Source organism: Microcaecilia unicolor, chromosome 8 (assembly GCF_901765095.1).
Source record: "Microcaecilia unicolor chromosome 8, aMicUni1.1, whole genome shotgun sequence".
In the NCBI taxonomy this organism is placed as follows: domain Eukaryota; kingdom Metazoa; phylum Chordata; class Amphibia; order Gymnophiona; family Siphonopidae; genus Microcaecilia; species Microcaecilia unicolor.
Genome location: NC_044038.1, coordinates 141,464,906 through 141,483,456, shown reverse-complemented (window position 1 = coordinate 141,483,456; position 18,551 = coordinate 141,464,906). Strand labels below are relative to the sequence as shown.

Below are 18,551 nucleotides of genomic sequence, written 5' to 3'. Positions count from 1 at the left end.
AGAAAGAGTTTCTTGAAAATTCTTTTAGAAATAATAACCTCAGATTTCTGAATTTTCTCAAACAGCCTACGTTATCCCCAAGAGATATGCTGCGGAGATATATCAAATAAATCTTAAGAGTAACTGAAGAAGCGATTCCCCCTTTCTCGCAAATATATTATTTGCCTTTAAAATCATAGTCAGCTCCTAAGGCTACACTTGATATTTCAGAAATCCTAGAGACCTCGGATAGTGAATTGGTAACGCTATCAACGCTGATTGCAACGGTGGCTTTATCACCGGATAAAAACTGGTTATTGAGACAATTTTTCCAGAATAGAGAGAAGATCTTTCTAGGACTGAAGATTAGTGTGTTCCCTGATGTTACCAAAGATACGCAGAAGAGACGACAAAGATTCTTAATGATGAAACCTGGGGTAACTCAAATAGGGGCATCCTTTTTTTCTTAGATACCCCTGTAAATGCGTTATTAAATATCAAGCAAACAAATATGTGTTCTTTGACCCCATTCAGCTCTCAACCTTTTTAACATCAAAATGAATTGTGACTGGAGAAAGATAATTGCTCTTTAATAGAAATGTTATTGCGGTATCATAGTGGTACTTAGGTATAACGAATTCCTGGTAAAAGTCATTTTCTTTACATTAGTTAATATCCATATCTGTATATTTTGAATCTCCCAAATGTGGACTTGAGTATTGGTTGGTGAAAAACAATTTTGTAATTGTAAACCAATTTACTTTTCTGTACAAGTAGATCTTTGCTTGTGATTATATAATAAATAAAAAAAAAAAAAGAACACTGGCTTGTAATGCATGTAAATACTAAAAATCCATCTAACTGCTATTCTCTAAATGTATATATTACATAGCGCGTATTCAAGAGGTGGCATACACAGAGGTGAAGCATGAGTGGGTCTCACACTTATTTGCATAACTTACAATATAATATAAGTTGTGCGTTTATCTCCAGCATTTAGGTGTGAGCATTTACACCAGCTCTGTACTATACTACTCTGGCACTTGCATTCACCTATATCAACCGTGGAATCAAAGGGGGCAACTGGCTTATCATTAAGGCCAAACTATAATATAAAAATAATAAATTCAGCAATTAATATCACAAAATGTACTAAAAAGAAAAGTTTTCAAAACTTTTGAAATTGAAAATAATTGGATAAAAGCCAAATATGCAAAGGTTACAAATTCCAGGTCTTACTAGATAGATAACAAAAGGAGCTATCTTGAAAACGTATTAGCTGGATATTCTTAGCTGAAGGAAAACCCAATTTAATAACTTAATTTTAAGGAAGGAAAGGTTAATAAATCAACAAGATATAATGGACAGCAGCCTGAAATAATTTTATAGACCCAACAGGCCACCTTAAATTCAACCCGAGCTTCTATGGGCTGTGGAGTGGAGGAGTGGCCTAGTGGCCTCCGCTCCATGGATAAATCCTTCTTATCTGTTCCCTTCTCCACTACTGCCAACTCCAGACTTCGCGCCTTCTGTCTCGCTGCACCCTACGCCTGGAATAAACTTCCTCAGTCTTGCCCCATCCTTGGCCACCTTTAAATCTAGACTGAAAGCCCACCTCTTTAACATTGCTTTTGACTCGTAACCACTTGTAACCATTCGACTCCACCTACCCTCCTCTCCTCCTTCCTGTATACATTAATTGATTTGATTTGCTTACTTTATTTTTTGTCTATTAGATTGTAAGCTCTTTGAGCAGGGACTGTCTTTCTTCTATGTTTGTGCAGCGCTGTGTACGCCTTGTAGCGCTATAGAAATGCTAAATAGTAGTAGTAGTAGTAGTGGTGGACTTTGGTCCTGGGGAACTGGGTTTGATTCCCACTGCAGGCACAGGCAGCTCCTTGTGACTCTGGGCAAGTCACTTAACCCTCCATTGCCCCAGGTACAAATAAGTACCTAAGCCGCATTGAGCCTGCCATGAGTGGGAAAGCGCGGGGTACAAATACAAAAAAATGTAGAGGTCTCTCAACAGAGGAGATGACCAATCAAACTTTATGCATCTGTAAATCGATTTAGCTGCAGTGTTCTGTAAAAGCTGAAGTTTATAGAAAATGTTTTCTTGTAATCCAGAATATAGAACATTACAGTAATCGATTTCAGTTAAAAACAAAGCCTGTGAAAATCCTCTGGGAAAAAATGTACCTTTTTGTTCTTAATTGATGTAGTTTATAAAATGCCTTTTTACATACGCTAGTCACTTGATATCCCATAGTCAGTTGGGAGTCTAAAATAAACCCTTTGACCCTGGATGAAGTTTCAAAAGGTTTCACCATAGGTTTTGTTATATCTGAAACAGAGGTACCAAAATATAACAACTTGGTTTTAGTGGTGGTGTTTTAATAAATTCTTGGAAGCCCAAAATTGAGTTTTTTTTCTATGCTACCCAAAATCAATTGAAAACCCATATCGTAATCAGAACCTATTTGGACCAAAATAAAGATATCATCGGCACAAGAGAGAACCAAATGTTATGAAGGTTTCATAAAAGACCCCAAAGGGCTCACTCCTTCACAAAAGGCATCTAAATATAGGCACAGTGTTATAGAATTACATATAGGCGCAGTGTTATAGAATTTATGCATATTTATAGTCACTGTTAAAGATGTGTTGAGTGCAAAATTGCTACAGTAGCTTTAGGTGCCTTCCTAGAACTCAGAGAAGGGCAGACACACAACTAATATGGGGCAATGGTCACTACAGTGCATTAACAGCATAGTTGCTAACATGGAAAGCAGTTAATTACATAGAAAGCAATTAACATCTAGAGATAGGTGTGTAATTAATTAACTGTTCCAGGTTATCTGCTGCATTAGCAGTTACAGTTACATGTGTTTACAACAACCCCTAACATGAGATTACGCATTAGCTCTTTAATGTAGCAGATAGCATATCACTCTTTTCCCAGCTTATTAGCTGATTGGGAGATAAGCATTATGGGAGCCATTCTATAAAATAAGCCCTAACATCTGAATACCAATTATGCACATAAATGAATGGAATAATTGCACATAGACATATAAATCTCAAGAAACTGCCTATGTGCTATTCTATATTTACGTGCAAATCTTACATAGTGCATATGTGAGGGAGTCTACTTTCCCTTAATGATACTACCTTACAGTGTCAGAACCACCTTAAAACTCATAGTTCTGCCCGGGGGGGGGGGGGGGGGGGGGGAACTGACACAGGAGGGGTAGAACCAAAAGGGGTAGACTAGGAAGTATAGTTAAGGGCATAGCTAAGTTAAGGAGACTCAGAGGGAAGGTGCGACAACCATAACTATCAGGTAGACCAAGTTCAACTTGAAGTCTTGCAGACTTTTATTTTGACCTGGCCAAATATAGGCTGGCTTGAATTATTTGCTAAAGGTTGCATTGGTAACTTTGGCAAACTAAACCAGAGCCAAGCAGAGCATGTTGCCTTGCTGAGAGACAGCAGTGCACACCACAGGAGGACATTCTTATATTTAAGTGCTAGTTTTGTGTTTACTTTCTCTCCCACCTGTGAACTGAACAGGACCCCCCCCCCCCCTACCCTACACCTTTAATAAATATTTTTATTCACCTTAACCCTCTGTGGTTCCATTTTATCTGGGCTCCAGGCCTGCCCTTTTTCATATTACCACATATTGTTCTGGTAATGGGATATAAGTTTACCCTGCTCGAAGCAGCTGAAAATCTTAACCTCATGGGTTCTGGGCCTGGTAGGACTACCACAAAGGAAACTTGGGCTAGAGGAACTAGCCCTGCCCTAGCTAGGAACTAGAAGACATATAGTAAGTTCCAAACAGACAGGCTTTATTTTGGTTTGTTCCTTCCACTCGATGCTTGCTTAGGTTGCAACAAAAACATGGAAAATTTACACCAGGCTATAGTAGAGGTACAATAACAACAGCAGCAGCAGCAGTTAATACAGTAAATATATCATCAACAGCAGTGTGTGCAGCACCAACCGCAACAGTAGTAAGTGTTGCAGAAATTGAACTGTAACAAAGCTCCTTGGTCCAAGTGGGCTAAGCACTACAGAAGCTGGTGCTCCCAGCTACCTGTTTGGTTCCAGTACTAAAGAAAATGGTACCAGAAGATGACCCAGACTATTTTTTGCTAAACTTTGACAGCACTGCTTGCTTGGCTGATTGGTTCTAACTGGTATCAGCAAGATGTCAGCTCCAACAGGATGACCACCTATGTGGAAGTTAAGCCTGCCATTCTGAAGAGGGTGAGTTGCATCCCAAAGGCCTATTGGAAATGATTTTGAAAGGGGTCTCTACAAGCAAAAGAGAGTCCCAAGAGTTTCTTTTATAGGTTTAGAGAAGTAGCTTGGAGATGGCTGCAACCAGAAGGTAAGACTGGTCTGGAGACTGCTTAGATAATATTGTAATTTATAATAAAGACTGGAGGACCCTCCTAATCCAGGTAGAAGTGGAGCTAGATAGTTTAAGGACAGCTCGGTTGACAGCAATGGTGTTAAAGGGGCGATCAAGGAGGACAAAGCCGTAGCGGAGAAATTAAATGAATTCTTTGCTTCGGTCTTCACCGAGGAGGATTTGGGGGGGACACCGGTGCCGGAAAGAATATTTGAAGCGGGGGAGTCGGAGAAACTAAACAAATTCTCTGTAACCTTGGAGGATGTAATGGGTCAGTTCAGCAAGCTGAAGAGTAGTAAATCACCGGGACCTGATGGTATTCATCCCAGAGTATTAATAGAACTAAAAAATGAACTTGCGGAGCTACTGTTAGAAATATGCAATCTGTCCCTAAAATCGAGTGTAGTACCGGAAGACTGGAGGGTAGCCAATGTTACTCCGATTTTTAAGAAGGGTTCCAGAGGAGATCCGGGAAATTATAGACCGGTGAGTCTGACGTCGGTGCCGGGCAAGATGGTGGAGGCTATTATTAAGAATAAAATTGCAGAGCATATACAAAAACATGGACTGATGAGACAAAGTCAGCACGGATTTAGTGAAGGGAAGTCTTGCCTCACCAATCTAATGCATTTTTTTGAGGGGGTAAGCAAACATGTGGACAATGGGGAGCCGGTTGATATTGTATATCTGGATTTTCAGAAGGCGTTTGACAAAGTGCCGCACGAAAGACTCCTGAAGAAATTGCAGAGTCATGGAATCGGAGGTAGGGTATTATTATGGATTAAGAACTGGTTGAAAGATAGGAAGCAGAGAGTAGGATTGCGTGGCCAGTATTCTCAGTGGAGGAGGGTAGTTAGTGGGGTCCCGCAGGGGTCTGTGCTGGGTCCGTTGCTTTTTAATGTATTTATAAATGACCTAGAGATGGGAATAACTAGTGAGGTAATTAAATTCGCCGATGACACAAAATTATTCAGGGTCGTCAAGTCGCAGGAGGAATGTGAACGATTACAGGAGGACCTTGCGAGACTGGGAGAATGGGCGTGCAAGTGGCAGATGAAGTTCAATGTTGACAAGTGCAAAGTGATGCATGTGGGTAAGAGGAACCCGAATTATAGCTACGTCTTGCAAGGTTCCGCGTTAGGAGTTACGGATCAAGAAAGGGATCTGGGTGTCGTCGTCGATGATACGCTGAAACCTTCTGCTCAGTGTGCTGCTGCGGCTAGGAAAGCGAATAGAATGTTGGGTGTTATTAGGAAGGGTATGGAGTCCAGGTGTGCGGATGTTATAATGCCGTTGTATCGCTCCATGGTGCGACCGCACCTGGAGTATTGTGTTCAGTACTGGTCTCCGTATCTCAAAAAAGATATAGTAGAATTGGAAAAGGTAGAGCGAAGGGCGACGAAAATGATAGTGGGGATGGGACGACTTTCCTATGAAGAGAGGCTGAGAAGGCTAGGGCTTTTCAGCTTGGAGAAGAGACGGCTGAGGGGAGATATGATAGAAGTGTATAAAATAATGAGTGGAATGGATCGGGTGGATGTGAAGCGACTGTTCACGCTATCCAAAAATACTAGGACTAGAGGGCATGAGTTGAAGCTACAGTGTGGTAAATTTAAAACGAATCGGAGAAAATTTTTCTTCACCCAACGTGTAATTAGACTCTGGAATTCGTTGCCGGAGAACGTGGTACGGGCGGTTAGCTTGACGGAGTTTAAAAAGGGGTTAGATAGATTCCTAAAGGACAAGTCCATAGACCGCTATTAAATGGACTTGGAAAAATTCCGCATTTTTAGGTATAACTTGTCTGGAATGTTTTTACGTTTGGGGAGCGTGCCAGGTGCCCTTGACCTGGATTGGCCACTGTCGGTGACAGGATGCTGGGCTAGATGGACCTTTGGTCTTTCCCAGTATGGCACTACTTATGTACTTATGTAATGCTTTCTGGGAGGACAGGAGGTTCAGTACCGGGATACTATGTCGGGAAAGGGCAAGGGTGACCTCAGATTCAAAAGATAGAAGCAATCATGCCAATAAATCCAGAAGATACGAATGATCATACAGTCCAAGAAGCAGGTACAAGCCTTCCTTGGGCTTGTTGGATATAACCAATGCTTCATTCCGGGGTTTGCCAAGAAAGCAGATCCACTAATTTGCCTCCTGCAGAAGGAGGACCCTGAGAAGGTGTATTGGAAGTTGAAACTGGACACTGCTTCCAACCCTGAAGAATGCCTTTCGCTCTGAATTGGTACTGGTAAACCCAGACTTCAGATGGCCCTTTGTGATACAGATGTATCAGATGTTGGGTTCAAGGCAGTCTTAGCCTTAGAAATGGATGGCAAAGAACACCCTCCATCAGCCCGAAGCTGTTTCATAGGGAACAAAACTATGCAGTGATTGAAAGGAAGCCATAGCTATCAAGTGGGCCTTGGAGACATTACAATATTATCTGCTGGAATGACACTGCTTGCTCATCACGGATCACAAACGTTTCAAGTGGATGGCTCACCACACGAAGATGCAGTAGTTCCTCAGCATCCAGCTCTTCAGTTTTGAGATATGACATTGGGTGGGCCAAGATCATGTAAATGCTGACTTTTTGTCTCAGGAGGTATACCCTGATGTGTCAGGTGCTGAACTGGGTACAGTTAAGCTGAAGAGGAGGGTATGTGAGGGAGTCTACATATACACTTACACCAGCTCGATGGCCCACATAAGTACTTACACCAAAGTGCATACACGTGTATACACCTAGTTATGCTATCGGTCTTCTTTTCTTTATAGAATATGCACCATGTGGCCACCCTCTGGGTGCCTAAATATAGGTGCAAAATTATAGAATTAACCCCTAGAATCACATTAAACAACTATGGCCCTGATACTCAAAATGATTTAAGCATGAATAAAAGGCTCCTACCTGCTGAAGTCATGCTCAGTGGGCCAACCACCAATATTCAGCGGCACTTAACCAAGGGCTATGCAGGTTCCAGTGCCTACACAGTTAAGTGACCAAACAGGACCATATAAAAGGCTGTCCTAACTTTGATCAATTAGCTATTTGGACTTCAGCAATGAATATCGTCTGGCACTTGCATAACCTCTGGGTCTGCAATCAGATGACACCATCCCATTCTGCTCCCTCAATCCATTCCAATTTCCTTCCTTCCTTCCTGCCCCCCCCCCCCCCCCAAGCGCAGTGCATCCTCCCTTCTAACCCTCCTGAACATCAGTGGGCCCTCCTAAACAGCATGGAAATGCTGTAGTACCATACGGGTTGGTAGATGCTGTCACTAAGTGCAGGAGTGAGTGGGGTTCGATCCTGCCCCCAATACCCACACTGGAGGTAGGTCTGAGAGGGTTGGGAGGACGTTCTGGGGGGAGGGTGGTTGTCATTTCATGGGCTGGGGAGGGGACTGCCTGGAAGGATGTGGGTCTAAATAACAACCAGGATTCACATAAGCTCTGGCGGTTAGCAGCAGGCATGTTAGCCCCGGATATTCAGTGCCAGCACTGAATATCGGGGGCTAATGTAGACAGCAATTGTCAGCATCTTAAAAAACATTGTCTGTTGCAAGATGAAGGTTACCTCGAAATCATCTTTGTTTTCCTAAGCTATTTAAAAAAAACTCATTTGTACCTACACGCACATTAATGAACTGAGATATTTTAGCGATTGTCAGAATGATGTTATTTCCTAGGGTTGCCTAGTCTCTTTTAATGTTGTAATCCACACAGATCAGTATTGGTATAGCGGAATATATATTTTTTATTGTACTGAATAATGGGGGGGGGGGGGGCATTTTCTGGCATTAAGGACTCAAATACAAATCAACTTATGCATCCAGTTTCTCCTGCATAAGCACACAACTGTGAAACACACTACCAAAAGCCGTGAAAACAATGTATGACCACTTAAACTTCCGGAAATCACTAAAAACCAACCTGTTCAAAAAGGCATACCCCATCGACCCAATTTAAGTGCCTAAACCCTGCAACACAACGAAACCAAAGCTTGTAATAGACTATACATAACTCTTCCTCTCTATGATTCCCAATGCGTCTCTAACACATGAACCTTATCTGACCACATCAACTCCTTGTATTTGTTTCTCTACCGGAGATGGCGAACACCTCTACGGTACAATGTAAGCCACATTGAGCCTGAAATAGGTGGGAAAATGTGGGATAAATAAATTTTCTACAGCAACAGCCATTTCACATGCACAAAAAGAAAAAAGAAAGAGTGACATCAGCGGGGGGTTCAGACATGTAAGTAGCAGTAACTACATGTGCATGAGTAATTACTACTACTACTACTACTTAGCATTTCTATAGCGCTGCCAGGGTTACGCAGCGCTGTACAAGTTTAAACATGGGGAAGGACAGTCCCTGCTCAAGAGAGCTTACAATCTAAAGGTTACAAACTATGTAGTCAGTGTAGGTATCATGAATGGGGAAGGTGGTTAGGCGCCAAAAGCAATGGAGAAGAGATGGGCTTTGAGTAAGGACTTGAAAACGGGCAGGGAGGGCGCATGTAAGTGATGAATTTCATCAAAAGTATGAGGGCAATTCCAGAAAAAGGCACCTAAGTGGAGCCTATTCTATAAAAGAAACTAGGCATCTACTTTTTAAAAATTGAATATTAGCATAACTGAGTATATATGCAGGTATATCTTAGGCAGGAGCAGATCCGCCAGTCATGGAGCTGGTATAAACACTCATGCCCACATTATTTTAAAAACCATGTATAAAATACAGTATTCTATAATTTGCCTGCATAATTTTGTGCCCCTTCCATGCCCCTGCAAGCTATGCCCATGTGTATACCCATCTTCAAACTCCCTCTCACTGCATTAATATAGAATGTGCCACAATATAGCCAGAAATGTGCATAGCCAGAAAACTGGAACTTACAAGTGTATATGCACAGATGCACACGCATATGACAATATTCTGGTCATCTATGTATGTTTCCGGAACCTCAATGTTAGCACATCCTTTATAGAATTTCTGCAAGGACAATTCCTTAAACTAGGAACTCACAATTATGCACACATTTTGCATGTAAATGTTTAGAACAGAAACATGACGGCAGATAAGGCCACATGACTCATCCAATCTGCCCATCCTCTGTAACCCCTAATTCTTCCTGTTCCTAAGTGATCCCACATGCTTATTCCATACCTTTTTAAATTCTGGAACAGTCCTAGACTCCACCACCTCCACCGGGAGGCCATTCCACGCCTCCACCACCCTTTCTGTGAAATACTTCCTTAGGTTACTCCTAAACCTATTCCCTCTTAATTTTGGCGTATGCCCCCTCATTCCAGAGCTCTCCTTCATTTGAAAAATGCTCTCTTCCTGTACATAAATGCCCTCGAGATATTTAAACGTTTCTATTATGTCTCCTCTCTCCCTCCTCTCTTCCAGCATATACATGTTGAAGTTCATAAACCTGTCCCTATAATTTTTGTATTCAAGACCGCTTACTAATTTCATAGCCACCCTCTGAACCGACTGAATCCTGTTTATATCTTTCCATAGGTGCGGTCTCCAGAACTGCACGCAGTACTCCAAATGAGGCCTCACCAGAGACTTATACAACAGCACTATCACCTCCTTTTTCCTGTTGGTTATGTCTTTCTTTATGTACCCAAGAATGACGACATATATGCATATATATATATATGCTCATTTAAGTGTGCAAATGCCAATATTCTGCCTAATTGCTTTTCTGTAAATACTCACTTCAGTTACTAAGGGACAGAGCATGGGTGGGACATAGGCAGAATTCCCACGTACATATGTAGCTTACAAAATAACATCACAACTGGACTACTGTAATGTCCTGTACACTGGTCAAACCAAAAAGTTTTATCAGCTCTAACTAATTCAGAATGCTGCAGCATGACTGATAGAAAGCTGCAAACAGTGTGACCACATCACACCCTTCCTGCAAAAACTACACTGGCTACTGGTACCTTACAGGGCTAAATTTAAAACTCTATGTTTGATTTTCAATGTCCTTAGACAAAATAGACCAGAGTACATAAAGAATAAGTTAGCCCTCTACACACCTTTGAGACCTCTAAGATCCTCTCAAGGATCATCACTGTCTGTCTCTTCATCAAAAGAAATTGTATATGATTCGATACCCAACAGGAGCCTTCTCAGGACTAGCCTCCATGCTCTGGAATTTACTCCCTGAGGGGCTACGCATAACTCAAGACTATCTCTACTTCAGGAAGCAGGTAAAAGCCTGGCTCTTCTCCCAAGATTTTAATAAATAGGGAGAATTGACTATATACCACTCTGTACCTGGACTAGCTTGCTACACACACTGCAACTTACATCAGTTCCTTATATGTTGAATAACTGTACAAAAACGTGCCTTGAGTTTAGCACCCATTTATTTATCCTAACTTACTCTGTACCAAGCATCTTGTCCCCATCTATATACCTGTACTTGGGCCCTCAGTTATATGGTAAGCTGTATTGTAGAAAAGTATTATTATTGTAGCTATGTTATTTGAATGATCTAATTGTGTGCTTATTAGATATTACTATTATGCTTGCATCACTATTATGCTTGCAACATATAATGTCTATTTCAAATTCAGTGTTGTTAAATGTGTATATTTTTGACCTTGTTTCAAGGTAGTCTTATTATTAGGTTTCTATTTGCTGTTTTCAAGTTTTCCTCTTTCATTATATTTGTTTAGAACAAGGCAAACTCGCTAAGGGGATGCCGATCACAAACGGGTCGAAACCAGCATTTGAGACTGCAGGGACTGTCTCTCTATGTTAGGTGTTCAGCACTGCGTGCGTCTGGTAGCGCTATGCAAATGTTAATAATAATACTTAAGCTCAAGGGTGCAGTAAGGGCGATGCTTCTAGCCAAAAAAGCTACGCTAAAACAATTCCAAGAGCTCTTAGGACTGCTGTGCTTCGCCACAAGGGTCATCCCTATTGGACGGATATATGCTAGAAGGCTGGCATTGGCAACCACGGGGTAACCAAGGCACACCATCACATCCGAGTGTCCAAGGCTATTAAGGATGACCTCATAGTATGGAGTAAATTCCTGGCAAAGTTTAATGGTTTATCCTTTTGGCAGGATGCACCAACACAGGCTGAGGTGCTAGAGTTATTCACAGATACAGCAGGAGGAGAAGGATTTGATATTTACTTCCAGGAGGCCTGGTGTGCTGCTCACTGGCCTCAGACATGGATAGACACCGGAGTAACGAGGGACATTACCTTTTTAGAGTTGTTCCTTATTATGGCAACATTGGCGGTAGTGCAAGCCATTAATAAGTTATCGGCCAACATGCTCAATACTATCAACCTACTCAGGGAAATAGTGCTGACTGCCTGTATTATAATGTGTCCATTAGAGCTGAATACATCCCTGGCAGAGGAAAAAAGTCCATAGCAGATGTCCTTTCTCATTTCAAGTTTAGATTTCAGATCCCGTGCACCCACAGCAGACAGGATCCTGACACCAGTGCCAGATAGCGTCTGGAAATTTGGCCTAGAGGTTTGGGACTTGATGCTGCGATCCCTGTCTGAATCCACGCAGAAAAGATATATGGGCGCATTCCTAACCTTCCTCCGCTACATGGAAGAACAAGGCTGCAGGGACATTTTCAGTGTGCACACGCTTGTCAGGTTCATACTACAGTCTCGTGAAAGGGGAGTCAGTAGGGCATGTGTATCATCCACAATAGCCAGCATTAGTTTTTTTCACAAAAGCAGCAGGCATAGACAATCCAATTAAGAAATCTGTAGTGACCAGAATGAAGAAGGGATGGAGTAGGGCTAATGCGATTCATGGGGATAGGAGACGGCCAATTACCCATGACTGACAGGTTTGTGTCAGTGACTACGAAACCTGCCTATTCAAATGTGCCTTCTCCCTGGCTTTCCTTGGTGCCCTGAGAATTAGCGAGTTAGTCCCAAAATCCAAGCACGCCGGCACAGGCTCTGGCCTGTCTGTCCTGGACGTGACCCTCAAAGGTACTTCCTTAGATTTATATATTCGAAAATCCAAAACTGATCAATTGGCCAAAGGGTCCCACAATCTATTACATCAGGACGAGAGTGACCTGGCATGCCCAACCACTAATTTCAAGGCTTAAATGGAAATGAAGCCACAAAATCCCAATTGGTTGCTCATTCACGAGAATAATACCCCTCTAACCCGTTTCCAATTCACTAGAGTTTTGCAACTCTGCATTGAGCAAGCAGACATGCAAACAGAAGGTTATAGCATGCATTCATTTAGATTTGGGGCGGTTACTTCCGCAGCAGCCCAGGGACTCCCCAAGGAATAGATCATGGCATTAGGCAGATGGAAATCCAACGTTTTTAAGTGATATAATAGGCCAGTCAATGCAGCAAACAAGCAAGATATAGTTGTTGCATAAACACTGCATTACTGTTTCCTGAAAGTATAATTCCAAAAAATTTATCTTCCTTAACATATAACTTCCAGGTCAACAGGATGAGCAGCTGCAAATTTGGGTATGTGGACACTCATATATACACTGGGCACGGAAAAGGGCAAATGCCAGGCTAGCCAGTGGGAATTTAGCTTTCCCCCAGCAAAGATAGTCAGCTGGCTGGGCCTGAGAGGGATGAGGTGGGAACAATTCATGCTGACCATGCTATGGACACTGCAAACCCAACCCACTCCATATGCAATGATTGTGCATTTGGGGGGGGGGGGGGGGATGATCTGGCCATGGTTAACAGTGTCTTGCTAGCAAAAAAGCTACAAAACAATCTCATGACACTAGCAAGCCTCATACCATGGTTACACCTGGCTTGGTCGTGCATCATCCCGAGGCGAGTCTGGAGGTGGGAAAGACCCCACCGGTCGGTGGACAAGGCCAGGAAAAAGAATAATATATGGATGGAAAAATTTATGCACAAAATTAAAGGCCAGGTAATTTCTCATGATTTAATAACACTAGGTAATTTCTATATAGGCCTTATGTGGTTTAACTTTTGGAATTGGGTTAGATATACGTAATTCAGATTTCCAACATTACATTGAAACCATGATGTTAAGGGGTGGTCACAGCCAGGATTAGAGGAAGCCCACAGCAAGCGAGGTGTCACTGCCATGGGCAGTGGCGTTATACCATGACAGTCAGAGCCGGATACACAGCACCCACAGTTAACACAGTTATGTGTTAAATCTACGTTTAATAAAGTTGAAATCTTAATGACAGAAACATGCCCACATGTTAGCGAGAAATGAATGAAAAAACGTTGAGACAACGTGTTTCCCAGACTGGACAGTTGGGAGGCCTGGGACATTGAGTGCTGAGAAAGAAGGGTAGATGCATCCTTCAACAGGATACGCTAAAGGACAACGGGTGCTCATTGAGACAGCACAAAGAGTAAACACAGGGTGCTTGGACGACACACCTGAGAGGCAATTAAGCAATAAGGGGTGGGGGTGGAGAATTAGGAAGGCTGTCTACCCAGGCAGAACAAAAGGTGAAGAATATTGTAAGTGATTTAATGCTGTATTGTATTGTGTTAACAAATATAATGTTACATGTTCCTGGCTGCGGCCTAATAAATCCCACTTTCTGTCAAAATGGTCTCATGTCAAGTGGTATCTGATAAACAGCAGGGATGGATGAGTGCATGCCGAGTGCCCGAGTTGATACTTGTACATTTTACTATTGTTATGCTGTTAACAAAATTGGAAGTTTGATGTTAAACTGTATCTGTGGTACACTGCCTTGGGTGAATCTCTTCATAAAGGCAGTTAATAAATCCAAATAAATAAATAAATTAGGGTAAGTTACGTTCATCCCTGCCACATTTAGGCACCCTTACTTATATCAGCTCTACGACTGGTGGAAGTGTGGGTAAGCTAATACTGGGCTATGTTAGTAGTCTATAATGGAACTTGGATTTCTAGGTTCCATTATAAAATAGGCTTCTATCAACAGCCACGGGGCACCTAAATGGATGTGCCCAATTATAGAAGTGTTTTCTCTATATACAAGAGGAGTCAATTATGGAGCCAAGTAAACTAACCCCCATTTACTAAGCTGCACTAGCAGCTGCCATGCGCTAATGCTGACACAGTCCATTCACTTTTGAGTGGGCTGGGTCAGAATTGCCGTGCGACAGCCACTAGCACAGCTTAGTAAACACCCCAAAATTTTGTAATATTTTTTAAAGGTGTTAAACACTGCTGATGTAAACCAAATTGCCTCCTCCTCAATCACTAGTGGAGAGCCCAAATTCCAATAAGCAGGCAGCTGACATTCGTGTACACCTTAGAGCAACGTTGGCAAGAAAATTAAAAAATATATATACGGGGTGAGGGAAAAAAAAGTAACCCCCTAAAAGTTTATTTTGCTGTTTTCTCAGCAACTGCGTGGAATTTCAAAGTGAAATTTTACACCTTAATTTATTGTTACTATCTACATTTATGTGTCTAGTGAAATGAGATTATTTTTAAACATGGTGAAGTTACAGACTTTTTAGTGTGACCACCCAGTGATTTTTGTACATTCAAAAATGTTTGCATTGTAAAACTACATTTGAAAAAAAAAGTGATACTAGTTTACTGTTAATGATGTCATAGTAACGCACACTTTTGTCTGGGGAGCAATGTTGAATGTCTATCACAATCTCCACCAAACTCGAGGAAGCGCTGCAGATGATATGGGACTGAAGGCCTATGTTAAAGATGAGGGATGGACAATTTGAGCATTCACAGTGACTGTGAAATTCTGACAAGTTGTTTGCTTTGATGAATTAGATGAGGGTTCAGTCTACTGTTTTGCATTGTTAGAAGTCATATTTTACAAATCATGTTCAATTTGTCTATTGGAATCAGTTATCATCTACTTCTAGAGAATCAAAAAGACATGTGCCTCAAGGTTCACTACTTTCTTCTTTGCTTTTTAATTAGTATAATGCAAAAATGGCAGAACCTTTGGAAAGTTAGAATTTTACTTTCCATTTTTTTGCCGATGACATTCAAATACTTGTTTTTATGCGAGATCAATCTCGTGATGATTGATTTGAATTGTAAACTTGTTTTGCCTGATAATTGGTTAAGAGACGATAATTTGATCGTAAATGTTGAAAAATCTTCTGCTATGTGTCTCTGTTGCAGGTCCAAATCATTGGCTGGATTGCAAAATAAACTTATTCCTCTAAAAAAAAAAAAAAAGTCACATTAGGGGTTTATTATGACAACTCATTGAAATTTGATAAACACATTAGTAATGTTGTACAGTCTTGTTATTTCCAGCTGTGAATAATTCATCAGTTGAAGCCTTTTTTACATCAATCAAATTTGATAAAAAATAGTTCAAGCATTTGTGACAAGTAGACTGGACTACTGTAACTCGCTGTTTCAGGGCCTTATGAAGACTAGTCTTAAAAGACTTCAATTGGTGCAAAACAGAGCAGCGTGCCTGATAACAAATGGAAAAAAGATCAGACCACATTACTCCAATTTTGAAAGACTTGCATTGGCTGCCTATTTCTTTCAGAATTTTTTTCAAATTGCTATGCTTGGTGGTTAAGGCTTTCTTTATTAGTGAAGCAAATTATCTTTGTGACAAGATGGTTAAACAAGAACATCTTTGACTTTTGTGTCCTCAAAGTAGAGAGGTAGAGATGATTCTGGGACCTTCAAAACTTCCAAAAAATACCATTTCAATATCTCACAAGGGAAAACATTGAGACTGACATGTACAAGAGATAGGACGTTTTGCTATATGAGACCAGTTTAAAATGCATATGTGTTAAGTGTTATATCAAATCAATAAATACAATACAATTGCATCATTGGAATGATGTTATTTTACTGTATTTTAGCTTGAACATTTTTAATACACAGAAATTGTTAGGTAGTAATGATAAAATGTCAGTAGCGTGAACAAAGCTTAAGATAATTAAATGTTGTTTAATAGTAATATGTAAGTATGATGACTAAATAAGTACATAAAATTTCTCATTGAAATTCAAAGCAGTTGCTGAGAAAATAGCAAAAACTTTAGGGGGTTACCTTTTTTTTTTGTCTCACCCTGTATTTATTTGGCTCTCAAACTGTGCCCAGAACATCTCCCTTTAAATCTATGCATCCCACAGCATCTACATGTATAATTAGTACTAGCGTAAAATATCACAAAACAGCAGTAAAATGTGGCCCACGGTGGCGTTGGTACATGGGATTGCCATACACCAAGGCTACCTTTTACCGCTGTTGGTAAAAGTGGCTTTGTCTTTTTGTTGGAGCCAAGAAATAAGAAAACTAACATTGTCATATGCGTGTGCATCTGTGCCAGCGAAAACAGTATGGGAGCACGACACACTTCTTGAGTTGAGCGCCCACTCTTTTAATAGTAGCAATCCCGCTGGTTTTTATCCATCTGGCAATATTTTCTATCAATTACATATGGTTGAAACTACAATATACAGTATCTAGACTGCTGGGTATAGATCACGACATAGCCCCTGATGCAGCCCCTTTGGGCGAAACATGGCCTCTGCCGAGCATTTTATCTGATTGTGATTCAACAATAAAGTATGTTTTGGACTGTTTACTGAACTATTTGTTGTTTTTCCAGAACTCTTATCTTCAACTTCTCAAACAGGCTTATATAGAAGTAGGTATAGAACAGCCACCAGGTTTTTTGCCACTAATAAACGCTGATAAGGTTCAAAACAGATATATTTCACCAAATAACAGGGATATTTAAGAAAAAATAGGAAACCAAATTGAATAACACCTGGTCAAAGCAGCAAAAACTGCCTTCTCCTTTTCTGTTTCTTTAGTCACATCTGGAAATACTCTTAACATTACAACTCAAAAATCAGCCTCACATTGTCTGAAAAACATATAAAAGCCAATCCTGGTCAGAATTTAATGCCAAAGTCTCCAACAATGTAGACAGATCCACTTGTTGCAATGGGTGAGTTAATTTAACTCATCCATCTCTTGCCCCAAATTCTTTTGACATGCCAAAGCTTTTCTTTTATTTCTTAGACGGTAAATACAAAATCCTAAAAACTGAAGGTACAGATGATTCTGGAACCTTCAAAACTTCAAAAAAAATACCTTTTCAATATCTCACAAGGGGAAAGGTTCTTATGTGTTTTATTTTTCTTTAAGACTTACGGGGCAGGCTCAGCACTTTTTTTAATACCTCTCATGAAAACTGCTTCCACTCTATTTTTTAATGCACCTTCCTGAATTGGGCATATTACCTTTTATAATATCTCATCAATGAGTTCTGTGCAAATATAATCATGCCTTATGTCTGAATTAAACACATTCTTATTGCTTAACGATTAAAGGCAGAATTAAATGTCATCAAAGCCTACCAGCTAAGCAAAGAACACCAACATGTAGGCATATGAGATCTCCTAGCCATGATACATAGTTTATCTGAGATTTAAGAAGTTTGCTTTCTTTACCTAAAGCAACTCTTGCAGCTGAAGCATCATAGTTAATCCAGAATGAAACCCAGGAAAGGATAGTAATCAAAATGGAAGGCATATAAGTTTGTAGAATGAAGTAGCCAATGTTTCTTTTCAATTTAAAGCTGAGAGACAAGCGTGGATAGGATCCTATAAAATAATAATAAAAAATATATATATCCATAGCCATTTTATTTTGTAAATTAGTTACAATTCTCATCATTGACACCAAAGTCCGTTGACTTGCTGATGGTGGCTTGGTACATCATAATAATAAAACACTATGGAGGCAATTCTGGGCTCCTTTTACTAAGTGGTGGTAAGCCCAATATGGGCTTACCACTTGCTATACAGGAAGTATCGCCTAGCTACCATAGCAGCCCGGCGGTACTTCACACCCCTAGCGCGCCGTCATTTCCAGTGCTACAAAAATGTATTTATTTTTGTAGCACCGGAGTGTACAGGGCAGTAATCGGGCAGTGCCACACGCTGCCCGGTTACTACCAGATTAGCGCGAGAGCCCTTACCGCCACCTCAATGGGTGGCGGTAAGAGATCCCCCCTGAAATGGCGACGCGGCAAGTGCTTTACTTACCACACAACCAAGTGAGACTTCTCTTTTACCAGCTATGGTAAAAGGAGGCCTCAGCACGTGTGAAAAACATGCAACAATGCCAGCACAG

At 40.9% G+C, this 18,551-nt stretch overlaps 1 protein-coding gene across 2 annotated transcripts in view; it reads right to left on the bottom strand.

Annotated features, from left to right (window-relative positions):
• Positions 1–18,551, bottom strand: part of GABRB2 (gamma-aminobutyric acid type A receptor beta2 subunit) — a 628,852-nt gene that overhangs the window by 34,274 nt on the left and 576,027 nt on the right. For both annotated transcript variants that reach the window (XM_030211905.1, XM_030211904.1), the window contains exon 7: positions 17,867–18,019. In XM_030211905.1, the coding sequence (XP_030067765.1) occupies positions 17,867–18,019 (153 nt within the window). The remainder of the gene's footprint in view (positions 1–17,866; positions 18,020–18,551) is intronic.